Raw genomic sequence first — 14,284 nt, forward strand, 5'->3', positions numbered from 1 at the left:
TTTGGTGATTTTGGTGTATACGGTAGTTTGCTCTACAATCATATTGCAATAGTTAATCATTTGCAGACAAAATGATTCATTTTTGAATGACAGAAAAGGATAAAAAAGTTTATTTCAAAGAAAATATAGCGGAATGCCACATACGTTTCAATCGTAATCGAGTCGGGATTGGATCGCAGTCGAACGTGAATCGTATGTTACTTAAGTAAAATTAGGAGAATCGGGCCCCTGGAGCCAACTAATAGGTATTGAAATGAAAAACTTTGATAAAAAATTGTTAACTTCAGAAGATTGCTTGATTTTTTAAATTATTATTGTGAAAGATTTCATTCTAATTAAAATACTAATAAGTACACATCTTGTTCCATTTATTGAATAGAAATACATAATAACATACCGTAAAAATAAAATCTGTTCAAATACAAACATAATTGTTATGTTTAGGTTTACCTATGCATAAATTGATTAAATCACAACACTTTAGCATTTTACAAACCAAAACATTTTTTTGACACACAACCTATAATTTTGCAAGAAGAAAAAAATAACATGCGTTAATAGCATGGTTGGAGATGTACACATATACGCAATAAATAACAAGAAATAATGAAACATGATGGGGTAACATGCGTCTCAAGCACAATGCGGCTTCGCTCAACAATACTACTGTTGATCGAAGCAATACGGCCCTCGCTCAGGATATACTTATAGAGATTAAGTCCCAGCGATGTTCCTCAATGATAGCCGAACGTGATTACGTCGAACCGGTGATGCCATAAATAAATATGAAATGACCATATAATATAAATTTGATGCTTGATGGTTAACAGTCCTATGTGGCAACCGTAGTTCTTGACGATTTTTTATTGACCCCAATCGTTGGGTAAATAGAAATGGTACATATATTTTTTAATCTTGAAATTCCACAGTTACCTATAGCTAAACGAAAAACTTGTTACAGCTCTAACCTTGTAGTGCCGGGCACAATAAAATCAGAGATTTATAAAACATTACTAACGAATTTATATGTCCTAGTTGGAAATAATGGCTATTCACCCCGTTTTACGGTACAGGCAGTAATAAATAAAAAGACGAAAAACCAACACACCCTGCAAACAAAACCCATCTTATATCTAATTAAGTACCTATACCTACAACTAAGAGACTAATTTAAAATACCTACTTCACAGGGATACGATTATTGATGCATTATTTGCTTTTTCTTAAAGGAGAATGCCTAAATCACAGGAGAAGTTGGTATCAGACTAAAATGTAGGTACTGTGTCTTGATCTTGTATAGCTTAATCATAGCAAACCACTTTTAAGAAAATAACCGGACAATGACTTAAAATTCAATAAAGTTATTTAACCGCCAAATATTGAACTCCTTTAGTAGATTATTACTACAGGAAATCTTAATTTGTAAAATTATTTTTTTTCCAACTTGCAATATTTAGATATATATAAACAACGTCAAGCCACACATTCTAGATTCCTCGTACCCAGGAGCCAAGATACCCTTTGTATGTAGCTCGATTTTTTGTGGTCCACTCTGTAGGCATATACCTAACCAAACCACAATCAGCCGTGAAATTGCTTGCGATACCCTCGAAGATTTGCTTTGATGTGCAGCTCACCGTAAGAAGGTACTTTTTTATTATAATAATTAAATTCAATAAAAATATGTCGGACTTATGTGGAAATAAATACTCGCTTTAAGCGCGTTTGGAATGTTATCTCTTGTCGCCCGCGGAGTGTAACGATCAACTGTTTCACAGTTTTTTTTGCTATCATGTTAGTATAAATATTTTATCAAAATAGCACAAATGTATATGATCACAGAACTTACATAGTAACTAACGCATTGTCAGGAAAATTACAATTTAGCTCCTTGAGCCCTACTTAAGATACAATTTTTTACCTACAATGTACATACTATTTTTTATACTGACTATAATCTTCCTTCAGACATATCCTCCAACATATAGACCATATCGTTTGGTTGTTCATAGCGGATTACAGATGAGTAACCTGTAAATAAATATACTATTGTCAGTATTATATGTATAAGCAGAAATAATTTAGTTGATTGTATGTATACATGTGGTGGGTTAGTACTGATTAACAATGAATGAAAAACGGCGTTACATGCAGTCCAAGTTAATTGGCTGTAAATTATTCAAGTACTTTGTCTAAAAAAACGCTGAACAAACAAAACAAACACATAAACAATCGTAAAACTATGCAATATTAATAGTTGTAGATTATTTAACGAAAAAAAAAATCGAAATGTAGGTACTTCCTTCAATTTGCATCGGGAAATGTGCCATACAGCCCTGAAGAAGCTTCAAAATCGGTGAACACCACTTCCGTCTTCAAAATAATGTTGATTATATTGGAGCACAAACTAACGAGCAATTCAAATTAGGAGATTTGACAATAAAATCAAAAAAATAAAACATGCATAAAACGGAAAGGTCATGTCAAAATAAACACTTTGTCCAGTATAATTAAGGTATGTATTTCTATTAAACCATTTCATCATCACTTTTCCACTACATTTCGTAGCTTAAAAGAAAAGTTGCAACACATTTAATCAGGGCACCACGTAATGAACAATAAATAAAATAATTTTATTCTTAAAATACGAAAAGCATATTTAGTTATACGACATCGTGTAATTCATAATTCGTGTCCCTTGTAACAATCAATCATGTTTGATCACATACGAGTAAAGGAATGTGAATTTTAATTTCAATACATGAATACCTTAAATAGAAATTAAAAGAAGGAGTTATTAACACAAAACTGTGTACCACAACCTGAACGACAACACTAAGAGAAAATAAAAACCACAGGATATTTAAAACACGACGATAAGAGAAGATAAAACAAGTAAAAACATACCAGTAAGAAAACCTTCAAGGTTAAAAGAAACGATTTGATCATACGGCACAGATATGGCACAAATACAAAAGTACGAAAGAATCAGTTATGACTAAACCTATTATGTATAAATTATAATCTCATAAAAGTATTACGTAAATTCCAATTTTATTAATGCTACTATTTGATTAAATTCGATATTAAATAATTCAATATTCATCTGAGGAACGTATTTTAAGAAATTACAAACTCCCGTACGACACATAAATACTGACCATAGGAACCAATGTAGGTACTTTTTTGGATTAAGTAGAACATTTTATAACAAAACCACAGCCAAAAAAAGATTAAATCTCAACAGAGCCACCTGAATCACCTCGAATTTATTATCCCGTACGCATCGACGCACGTTTTTAATGGCAGACTGGATGTCCTCGTAAACTGGTTATTAAGAAATAGAGTTTTTTTTTCAGAATAGATCGTTTCCCGAGCCTATTTCCATCTATGTTAGGGTCGGCTTCCAGTTCTAGCCGGACGCGACTGAGTAACAGTGTTTTATAAGGAGGACAACCCAATACCCCTGTGTTAGACTGGTGTCAGACTTACTGGCTTCTGACTACCCGTAACGACTGCCAAGGATGTTCAATGACAGCCAAGACCTACAAGAGTAACGGGCCCTGAGAAACACAGTCACTGGTGTCCAAGATACACTTAGAAATACATACATATGTACTTAGAAAAGTTGCATTGGTACTTGCCTGACCTGGGCCCCGATTCTCCTAAGTTAATAATGTCAAAATCGAATAGAAATCGAATCGCAATATGATCGTAATAGCAGTTTTAACCATATCGGGCATTCTGCTACTAATAAAAGACCAATCGTATTCGATTGACATTTGATTGGTGTGCGATTGGTCTGCTATTTTGATGATTTTGGTCTATACGGTAGTTTGCTGTACAATCATTTTGCAATCGTAAATCATTTTCAGACAAAATGATTCATTATTGAATGACAGAAAAGAATAAAAACGTTTATTTAAAAGAAAAAATAGCGGAATGCCACATACGCTTCAATAGTAATCGAGTCGGGATTGGATCTCAGTCGAATCGAGTCGAACGTCAATCGAAGGTCGCTTAAGTAAAATTAGGAGAATCGCGCCCCTGGAATCGAACCTACGCACTCGTACTTGAGAGGTTGGTTCTTTCCACACGAGTTTTTCAGAAACAATTTATTTACCACAAATCTTATAACAGTTAACCGGTGATTATAAACTTCATGGACTAAAGTGGCTCTGTTGCATCAGCTATGCAAAGCGCACGACTACTTAGTGATATAATAAATGCATCATTTTTGTAAAATAAAATAATAAGTTAACTGCAATTAGGTAGACCCGATCACCAATAGTAGTCGAACGGAATGTAAACTATTAAAAAAAAAAAACTATAATAAATAAAATATAAAAAGTTAGGTTTGACCTTGCACCAATAATGTACGTTTTTTTTTTAAATTCTAAAAGTAGTTATTTATAAAATCCAGATAATATACCAAAATCAATAAATACAATGTACATAAAAACCAGAGACGAAATAATGGTGAATTTTGTGAAAGCTTATTTTACTTAAAATATATAAAACAGCTCATGACATTACTGTTCATCATTAGTTTTATCATTACCTGTAGGCACTCTGGCATGGCCAATTTTATCCTTTAGGATGAAGAAAGCCAACCAGTTTAATCCACAACACACTAGAGCGCCGATACCGAATGAACGGAAAGTTATCCACCCTCCGTAAGTTCCGTACAGTTGACCTCCTATAAAACTTCCTAAAGAAGTTCCGACGCCTTCGAATACAGCTCCTACCAAACCCTGAAATAAGGAGAAAATTATTGAACAGGTAAGATTAGGACTCCGTTGGCTTTGCATTATTTTTGTATTGTTTATACAAATATAATAGAGCAAGAGATAGCAGCCTCCAGACATCCTATATCTCATAAAGGTATAAATTAAAACTACTGGCCAACCACATCATTATTCTCTCATTAGGTATTAGAAAAATTAGCTTCATAAGGCTGCCCGCCCACTTCAGACATTTTGTAGAGCAGATAATTAGGCCGGCAATACACGGACCGCTCGAAGCAGTCAGGGGTCGCTGTCGACGGCACAGTGAACTGCAGAGTTCTATGGACGCACGCAGACGAACCGCTCGAACATTACCAACTAATTCGGGCGTCAACTTGAAGCTGTCGCCTCCGACTGCTTCAAGCTGTCCGTGTATTGCCGGCCTTAATCAGGCCAATTTTTGTACGACATGTAAACTGGGATTTTCTGACTGACTTTTTGTAGGACGAGTTCGTTGCAATATTGCTATCAGTGTGTTCTATTTTACTCCCACAAAAAATCGGTCACCGATTGTTGTACGTGGGCGGGCAGTGCTTAAAGGACCATAATAAAATTATAAATACCTGCACTGTTGTTTCTGTACCGGGTGGCGAAACAATTGTGGCATAGGACGTCATTGTCGGGTAGAACATGCCGAACGTTATACCTTGTAGCATTTCAATAGGCAGTACCCACCAGGGGTCAGTCAGGAAGGAGTACAATATAAACCTCACACCAAACGCCAGCAGGACTAAGCTCATCATATTGATGTGACCAACTTTTTTGAGTACATAACCTGGAATTTAAAGCAGAACAAAAAGTTAATCATTTTAGTTTTTGGTAATATAAAACACCAGCTGATGCCGCAAATTTCGTATCTTTACGCCTTCCCTGGACCTGGTCTACATTTTAAAATCGGTCCAGCCATTCTCGGGTTTTAGTCAGACTAACGAACAGAAATACATTTTTATATTTAAGAAGATAATACTTGGGAGATGTCGAAGCATACGTACCGCTGACGAATAGAAAAGGAATTTCTCCACCAAACGTCTGTATTGCACTGACTAATCCCTGCAAAGTTTTTATATAAGCTGCGCCATCACAGTTGAGGCCCGATATGTCTTCAATGAGCCAAAATAAGAATTGCCAAAGTAGACCAGTGCACATTCCTACTGCTATCGTCCATAATAAAAATATGAATGTTGGTAAAGACGATAATAGTGTGCCAACGTCAGCCAAAATGTTCATAGACATCTTAGTCGAATCAGTCTGGAACAGAAAAACCTGGTTTACAAGTATGTACTTCGAATCTACTTGATTTTTATAAGATAAGTATAAAAAACGGTATCAGAACGGTAGTGTAAAGATACGCTTCGGATGCTAGCTGCCAATTGCAACCTCACATACCGCGATTGCATACAATCGGCCGCAGCTGCATCTATGTATTTACATGAAACCGTTTTGGTCCTCAGTTGCAGTGAGCACTTGAGCAGCTAGCATTCGAGACATACCTTAACGAAAAAACTAGAACTAAATATAACCAAATTCATTTCAATCGGTTCAGTAGATCTGTCGTGAAAACTAGACAGACTAGAGTTACTTTCGCAATAATTTGTCATCTAATATTATTATCATTTATGTCAGTCACGTTGGAAGTGTTTTTGGAGACACCGGAGATAACACTGAAGACGAATAGTAGTGTCACTTACGAATTTATAAGCTTTATTATAAAACAATGATGGATTTACTTGCTGTTTCTGCCTCAGTAACGTAATCACTAATTATCAATATTAAGTAGCAGATGTTATAATGATGTCGTCGTGGTGGCCTAGTGGGCAAAGAACCAATCTCTCGAGCATGAGGGCGCGGGTTCGAATTCAGGTCAGGCAAGTACCAATGAAACTTTTGTAAGTTTGTATGTACTTTCTAAGTATATCTTAGACACCAATGGCTGATAAAAAGGTGAAGGAAAACATCTTGAGGAAACCTGGACTATATAGTCTGAAATCACCAACCCGCATTGAGCAAGCGTGGTGATTAATGCTCAATCCTTCTCCGTGTGAGAGGAGGCCTGTGCCCAGCAGTGGGACGATAAAAAGGCTGTAACTGTAACTGATGTTATAATATTATACCTTTACAAAACATGACACACCAACGTCGCCGACCATGAACACAAACATGAGTATGAATGCGATAGTGTAGTCTTTGTATGCTCCGTCGCTGAACAAATCTATGAGGACGCCGGTCAACAGGGAGAAAATACCCCAACCGAAGGAGCCCCACAGTCTTTGTTTTCCATACAAGGAAACTTTCGGTCCTGTAACAACACAACGAAAATATAAAAACAATATACAAAGTTTTGATGATGATATGACATTATCAAACTAGGTAAATATAAAAAAAATATTCTAATATATCAAATTTTTACTTTTTGTTAAGTATAAGTTAGATTTCTTCCTCTGAACTAGTCCATGTTTTCATTTACTATCGTATCGTATTATAACCACTTTGCATATGATTTTCAATTTATAACCAACGTTTCTATCAGATATAGTTGAAGAGCTCTTGGCTAACTCAAAGCCGCGCGAATCGATCGATGATAAGAGTAAACAGGTGACCACCATGTCACAACAAGTTCTTCCATGGAAAGCACGATAAATAGGAGGGCCCCGGCTGTAATTTGGACATCTTTGGCAGTCGTTACGGGTAGTCAAAAGCCCGACAACTAGTCTTACCAAGGGGTATCGAATTGCCCGTGTAACTGGCTTGTGAAGGTCAGATGCGGTCGCTCCATGTGACTCAGCGGCGGCCGGCTAGATTGAAAGCCGACCCCCAACATAGTTGGGACAAGGGTGATGTTGCTATCATGGGCTGAAGTTGATTTATTTATGTAAATTGATAATTAATACTTAAGTAAAAAGGGTGTTTACCAAGTAGGTTGAAGCAGATAGCGTCAGCGAAGGTGACTACCACGGCTTGTCCGATCCAACTAAGTATCATCAATAAGAAGAACAGCCAGAATTGGGAGGTGTATTCCTTACTGCTATCGGCTCTGCTTTCAGATGCTCCTTCCATTAACTCGTTTACCTGAAAATGTTAACACTTTCTGTGAATTATTTACTAACAATCCTAGGCAGTTTTATAATAAATTGCGCATGGCTTAAAGAAATAAAAACGATATCAATTTAAGTTAAATTTTTCGACTGGTAGCAGAACATTCTTGATGTCTTTCTTTGTTTTACACCAAACTTAATAAACTTTTAATGCAAAATATAACAATGTAGGATTGTATTTAAATAGTAAAACTTTGAGTTAAACATGGTCTAAAACTACTTTCGAAGTACAATTATTAAAACGCGAGATCACGCTGCGTATTGAATTTTCCGCTACCAGTTGAACTTTATGAAAATTCTTAATTTCAAGGTGAATCCTTGAAATTAAGAATTTTCATATACCTACCTATTAATTAATTCATAGCACCTGGCTACTTAAAAAAAGAGTAGCCATGGAGTTTTTTGCCCGTTCTTCTTCATAGGAAGCTACTTTTGGAATGGGCAACTAGAATCAAACCTATTCATAATTTTTGACGTTCATAAGTACAGGCCTAAATGAAATAAATGATTTGACTTTTTTTACTTTGACTTTGAATGTAAGTAAGTATACAATAAGACAATGTGGCAAACAGTTTGAAGATCTACAGGAAATGACATACGACGGCCGAATCGATTAAGATGAAATTTGGTTTGGCACTCTGGAAGAGAAAATTACTTACCACAGCATTGTTACAGCGTATTTCGCAGGAAGAACGAAACAGTTCAGATTTCAAGGCGTATAGAGCTCTTGATTCGCAGTTTGGATAATGAGTTGTCACTGTAACAAAACAAAACTATTTCACTTTAATTGCATGTGTTAAACTAATTAGGTTTTATAATGAGATACTGTTTTAAGATGGATGGATTGCCTGAAAGATGACATGAATAGGAAGGGAGTGAGTGTCAGTACGACGAGTGATAGGGGAAAATGGAATTGGATGACATATTGCGCCGACCCCAAATAAAATTGGGAACAGGGCAGGAGGAAGTATGAGATACTGTATTAATTATCGACTCGACTTCAGGGCTATCCAAACTAGACAGGACATTTATAAAAGTAAAATACTGGTACATCAATATTTTAGTATCTACTTTTTTCGAGTTATCAAGTGAATAGTGATGCGATTGATTTTGAAAAACAAAGGATTAGAATTTCATCGCGAGTAAAATAATTTCGTCCCAACCCGAGAATCGAACCCATGCGTCACTGATTCTGTTATTCAAAAATCACAGTGATTGTTTCATTAGCTTACCTTGACCATTGCCATCAGGCAGTTCGATATGATTGAGTCGCATATAAACACATTCGTCTTCAGCTGATGTGTGTGCCAGCAATATTATTCCAGTGAAAGACAGGTTTTTAGGGAACTCTTCACCCAGTTTCGTTTTTGGTTGACAATAGCTGGTCGTGTCGGCTTTCCACCATTCGCATATTTCCATTAGCCTCCAAGGCATATTTACGTCGAGATCGCATGACGCCTGTTACATGCAATTCACAAAGAATATATTCAGTCAAACACATTCAATTAAAGCAAATGGTATTTTCCATAATATAGCTTGTAATAAGCTGAACTGTAATCTAGAAATCTAATCTTGTTTAAATAGACTTACGGCCAGTTTCTTCATCAAAAGTAAAAGTTAAAGTAATGTCTAAAGTAAAAGTAACGGTCAAATTCGTTTTTTCAAGGCTAAAGTGACAGCAAAACTAATAGAAAAATTGAATTTGACCGTTACTTTTACTTTAGACATTACTTTGACTTTTACTTTGGCTTTAACTTTTGATGAAGAAATTGGCTGTTAGTAGTGCAGTGCAGTGTTAAAAAGAAAAAAAGAATAACTGTGGAAATACAGTGAGCCTATCAAAAGTTTAAAATATTACATATTATCACAATAGTTTATTGAGCAGTACAATATTGGTATTTATGACTTCTGTAATTGAGATATCAAAGAGACATAATATGAATTTATTTACCTCACATTCACTATTTAACGGTTGCTTGGTCAGTTCTGTAAGCTGAGCACTGTTGTTAGAACATAGTTTGTAGTTAATTTTTTTATCCACACATGTCATATTCACTTTCCCTGTTCCTATAGCAGTGGAGAGCTTCGTATTGTTACACTTGAACGTGCAAGGTTCATTAACATCGACATATTCACCACCAAGCCTACATTGGGGACTGAATATATGACCTAAAACAATTAAATAAATATGAGTATGATTTACTGCTAGCAATAACAATACAAGTCTCTTTATCTACCTAGCCTTAGCCCAAACATTGTTGGAGTAAGCTTCCCATCTAACACAGTGCAGCTAAATATCATAATTTTATATGGAGCAACTTTCTATATGACCTCCTCAACCCAGTTATAAGTCAATAGCCCTTGGTAGACAGGTAGATTTTTTCTTTATTGTAAACCATGAAAAAGTGTGTCCATGGAGTTTTTTGTCGGTTCTTCTCCATGAGACCAACTTTTTGGAACCGTGCACCTAACGTTGACGTTTCGAAAGAGCTTTCATAGGCCTAAGTGGGTATTTGAAATAACAATTTTTGAGTTTGAGTTTGATTAACAACAACAAATTGGTAAAACTGAGTGTCAGATTTTCTGGCTTCTGTATGCCCATAACGACTGTCAAAACATGTTTAAATGGCAGCCGAGACCCACCAAAATACGTCGTCATGACAAAATGGTCACACATCCACGTACCTACCGGGCCAAGCGACAACCCGTTTGGTTGCTACATGCCACAAGTTCCTCTATCAACAATATTACGCATAAAAAATTCGCAACAGGCACCATTACAACTTAATTTTCTATTCCACTTTCGCATGGCAAAGCACTTTTTTTATTTAAAACACAATGTTACCTTGAGAGTAAAGTGAATATTGCGGTTAGGTATGCCGTCTGAGGAAAAAGGCATATTGTAATGCTATTGGTGGTCATACATTAACAAAGAAACTTTTTCTCACCATCCATGGTCACGTTATTAGCCATAATGTAAGCACAGTTATCTGTCTTCAAAGTAACATTGCTGACAGATGAGGAGTATTGTATGTTGTTAGTTTCACTGTAGCAATACTGAGGTAGATGCCAATGTTCGCACACCGTCTGCCACATTTTGGGTGAGGTCATATCGCAGTTCATCTGCAAATTGCAATTAAAATATAAGTAATCTGGATGTATGAAAGATTCATTGTGAGAAAAATGTACAGTACCAAAAGTCTACAAATATTACAAAGACGACTTATTCAATTAACTGTTGAACAGATTGATTTATTAGAATGTTAGTAGCCTACGTCACATGCAACAGTGAGGCGCTTAATATCTTTTTAATCTTATTATTGCTAAGAAATTGACAATTATCAGTATCAAAAGGTTTGGTTAGAAGAAATTAATGTAAAGAAGAAACATAGATTTTGAAAAGCACTTATCTATACTACAATATCATCTGTTATTCAAAGTACAACTTAATATCAAAAGTGTATTAGAATTGTTGTTTCATTTGGTAGCACCAGGTACTATATAATGGCTACAAACTGCATACCTGTCTTATTCATCATATAATTATTGTAAGTCATGAATAAGAATCAGTAGATAATAAAAATGTACTTAACTTTAACTTTTAACTTAATTACTTTATTAATACCTCAAATTACAAGTTACAAAACTCAGTGAAACCACACTAGGCAGAGCCTGAATCGTGGTTACAAACAAAAACTTAGTAAATTAAATCTACATATGTTTTCAGATACTAACTTCACAAACTGCAGTAGCGTCGGAACTTTGGTTACTCAGCGAACTGACTTTGCACATGTCAACAGAATCTTTACTTTTGTAACAACTCTGCAGATAAGTGAATCCACCATCACAGTCTAATTCCACTGTCCAGTTTCTATTTTCTGGTATCAAATATATGGAACCGAAACTGATTATGGTTATTATTTGGAATAATATAAATATAATTTTTTGCTTTTTAAACCTGTAAAAAACAAAAATACTGATGTATCATATACATTATATCAACTGTGTTTTAGCAACTAGTAGGCATTTTGTTAAAAAAATGTTTTTTGTCCTGGTTTCTGAATATTGTATTTTATTATAAACATTAAGTACCTACATACTTCATAATAAACGTAGGTGGGTACTCAATTTATTTGAGCGATGGGATATATATAGCTTCATGATTATATGTACTTGGCAACAGAAAACATCTTGTAAATCACACTCAATATTATCAATCAAACAACTGATTGATGAAATTGGTTGCTACGTGGGGTTACATTGTACAATCACCAGGATGACTTGCTTCTTTGATTCTTGGAAGGAGTAAAAATATAGTCTTATTTAACTAACTTTCCGCTCGTACAAACACAGCCACTTAGCTGTTTGCTAGCATACTAACAAAAAAAAACTTTTGTAATTTAAATAGCAGCATAGAAACATTTGAAGTAATCTATCATTTAGAATGCTGCAATATAGGTAGATTAAGATAAGCAGATTATACTGTTAATAAAATTATACAGTACCTGTCAGCAATGACACCAAATAATGGTTTGGCGATAAGACCGAATATAGGTAATACTGTATAAATTAATCCTACTGTTGCAGATGAGAATCCTAGTTGGCGAGCATAAGTTGATAAGTATGGAACCAGTGGCGCTGTACCTGGAAACAAATAATATAAGCTTGAAGAAGAAATAAAATAAAAAAATTGAAATGCCTACTCATTTAAAGCCATATTCTCACATGGCAAAATTTACCAATTGCTGATGAGCAAAAACTTTCTATTGCCATGAATGGCCCATTCTGCCCAATTATTGTAGTAGGTTTTTGTTTTTGCTCTCACACTCATAAATTATCTTTATTTTATCGCATAAAAGATTAACCACACTTACCTGCATTAAAGAAGAAAAAATGTCCCTTGATGGGAAGCAACTTTTTGTTAACTTGCATCTTTGATGGTAACATTTAGCTGAAAGAAGGAAAACTAGTATTCATAACCATCATGAAACAAATATCTGAGGATTCTTATAGCTTCATTTGTCATAGATGAATGAGTATTAAGTTATTTTAGACCTAAAATTATATTTAGCTTTAAATTAAGTATAAGTTTGTTATACAGTTTCATAGACTTAAATGGGTATTAGTTTTTATCACATTTTACGACACAACTGCTTTTTTTGTACCTTTCGATATCAACGATTGAGCGGACGCACTGTGTATGAACAAAAAAACAACTGTTGACTGTGTAGCTAAGACACAATTCGATTTATCACCATCAATTTTTTATTAAGTTAAGTAAAAATTTTGTCTCTTTAAGATCAGATATTAATAAATTAGAAATATTTTCTGTTTAAGAGCAGTTTCTACTAGTTTCGGAAAACTGCTTAAAGTTTTCTAAGAAGTTTAGATAGGTAAACATATCAAATGAGTATAATATATAATACTTACATAAATTATTCAAAGCGATTTTCTATACTTAGATCGAATAGGATATCTTGTAAACACTAAAATGTTTCATATAAAGTACTTATAAACTTGATAAAGTTATCTGTGATAATGATAAACAGTGTGAAATCGACCGACCTCATTAGTCTACGTTTGAGGTTCACACTACACGTCCGTACAGTGCGACTAAGCAATACATCTGATATGGGTTTGGGTAGATTACATGATTTTCTAATGAATACACGTGCATGCAATGCTATGAGATACACAGCACCGGAACAGAATAGCAACACAGTGAAGTCTTCGCGCTCGCGCGAACCTTGTTTTTTTGACTTTGACAAATACCTAATTGACATCTTAAATGAAAATGACAGATCCATTAGTGACAGGTAACCATAGACGTAATATAGTAAACAGGACTGCACACTTATACCCAAAAAACGAGCCGAGTGAAACAGTTAGTACGGAGGCTGTCTGTCCCTTTCTAATATTCTATGAGATTAAGCTATGTGGGACATATCCGAATTTGATAAGATTTTTAAATACAGATTGATATTGAAGTTTTGACTTACGCAGTTTGTGACCATAAGATACTAATATAGGCTTTTAATAATTAGCGGGAATTAGCAGTATAAAAGCAGGAAGATTCGAAGTGAAGACTGTTTTTTTTGTATTTTTGCTTCACATATAGACTGCTTAGCCATTTATGTCGCCCTTCATTTTTTGGGAAGCTATATCAATAGTACAACAGTTTTAAAATCCATCACCCATATTTTTTTTTATTTATTGGGGACAAAAAACAGTTATATGTTAAAATTTAAACTATAAGTTTTACAATATAAATAGGTGAACATATAACCCACACCATTGTCCACGGGTTAATAAGTGGATAACTAAGAAACATAGACGTGTTTTACATCAGTAATTCAATTGAGTAAATTTATATCAGGAATTTAATAATTTAGTGATAGAATATTT

At 34.8% G+C, this 14,284-nt stretch overlaps 1 protein-coding gene across 2 annotated transcripts; it reads right to left on the reverse strand.

Annotated features, from left to right (window-relative positions):
- Window positions 1-351: 351 nt before the first annotated feature.
- On the reverse strand, window positions 352-13,646 carry LOC110378126 (uncharacterized). Of its 2 annotated transcripts, none has more exons than XM_021337246.3 (14): window positions 13,445-13,646; window positions 12,754-12,830; window positions 12,385-12,523; window positions 11,615-11,837; window positions 10,828-11,002; window positions 9,831-10,048; window positions 9,112-9,337; window positions 8,539-8,636; window positions 7,697-7,853; window positions 6,899-7,083; window positions 5,780-6,035; window positions 5,351-5,562; window positions 4,562-4,754; window positions 352-2,031 (listed from the first exon to the last, which is right to left on the reverse strand). In XM_021337246.3, the coding sequence occupies exons 2-14, from the start codon at window positions 12,824-12,826 to the stop codon at window positions 1,952-1,954; spliced, it is 2,235 nt and encodes a 744-aa protein (XP_021192921.3). In that variant the 5' UTR covers window positions 12,827-12,830; window positions 13,445-13,646; the 3' UTR covers window positions 352-1,951. The 2 variants fall into 2 exon arrangements, with proteins under 2 accessions (XP_021192921.3, XP_021192920.3); XM_021337245.3 differs by having other exon boundaries at window positions 13,310-13,646.
- Between the last annotated feature and the right edge of the window lie 638 nt (window positions 13,647-14,284).

This window comes from Helicoverpa armigera, chromosome 1 (assembly GCF_030705265.1).
Source record: "Helicoverpa armigera isolate CAAS_96S chromosome 1, ASM3070526v1, whole genome shotgun sequence".
Lineage (NCBI taxonomy): Eukaryota > Metazoa > Arthropoda > Insecta > Lepidoptera > Noctuidae > Helicoverpa > Helicoverpa armigera.

Excerpts from the sequence above, each read along its gene's own strand:
- LOC110378126 (XM_021337246.3), bottom strand. The coding sequence starts at position 12,826 with ATGTTACCATCAAAGATGCAAGTTAACAAAAAGTTGCTTCCCATCAAG. Across the intron at positions 10,049-10,827 it reads TAATAACGTGACCATGGATG|GTCATATATTCAGTCCCCAA; the intron begins GTGAGAAAAAGT and ends TAATTGTTTTAG. Across the intron at positions 6,036-6,898 it reads GTGTGTCATGTTTTGTAAAG|ACTGATTCGACTAAGATGTC; the intron begins GTATAATATTAT and ends TTTCTGTTCCAG.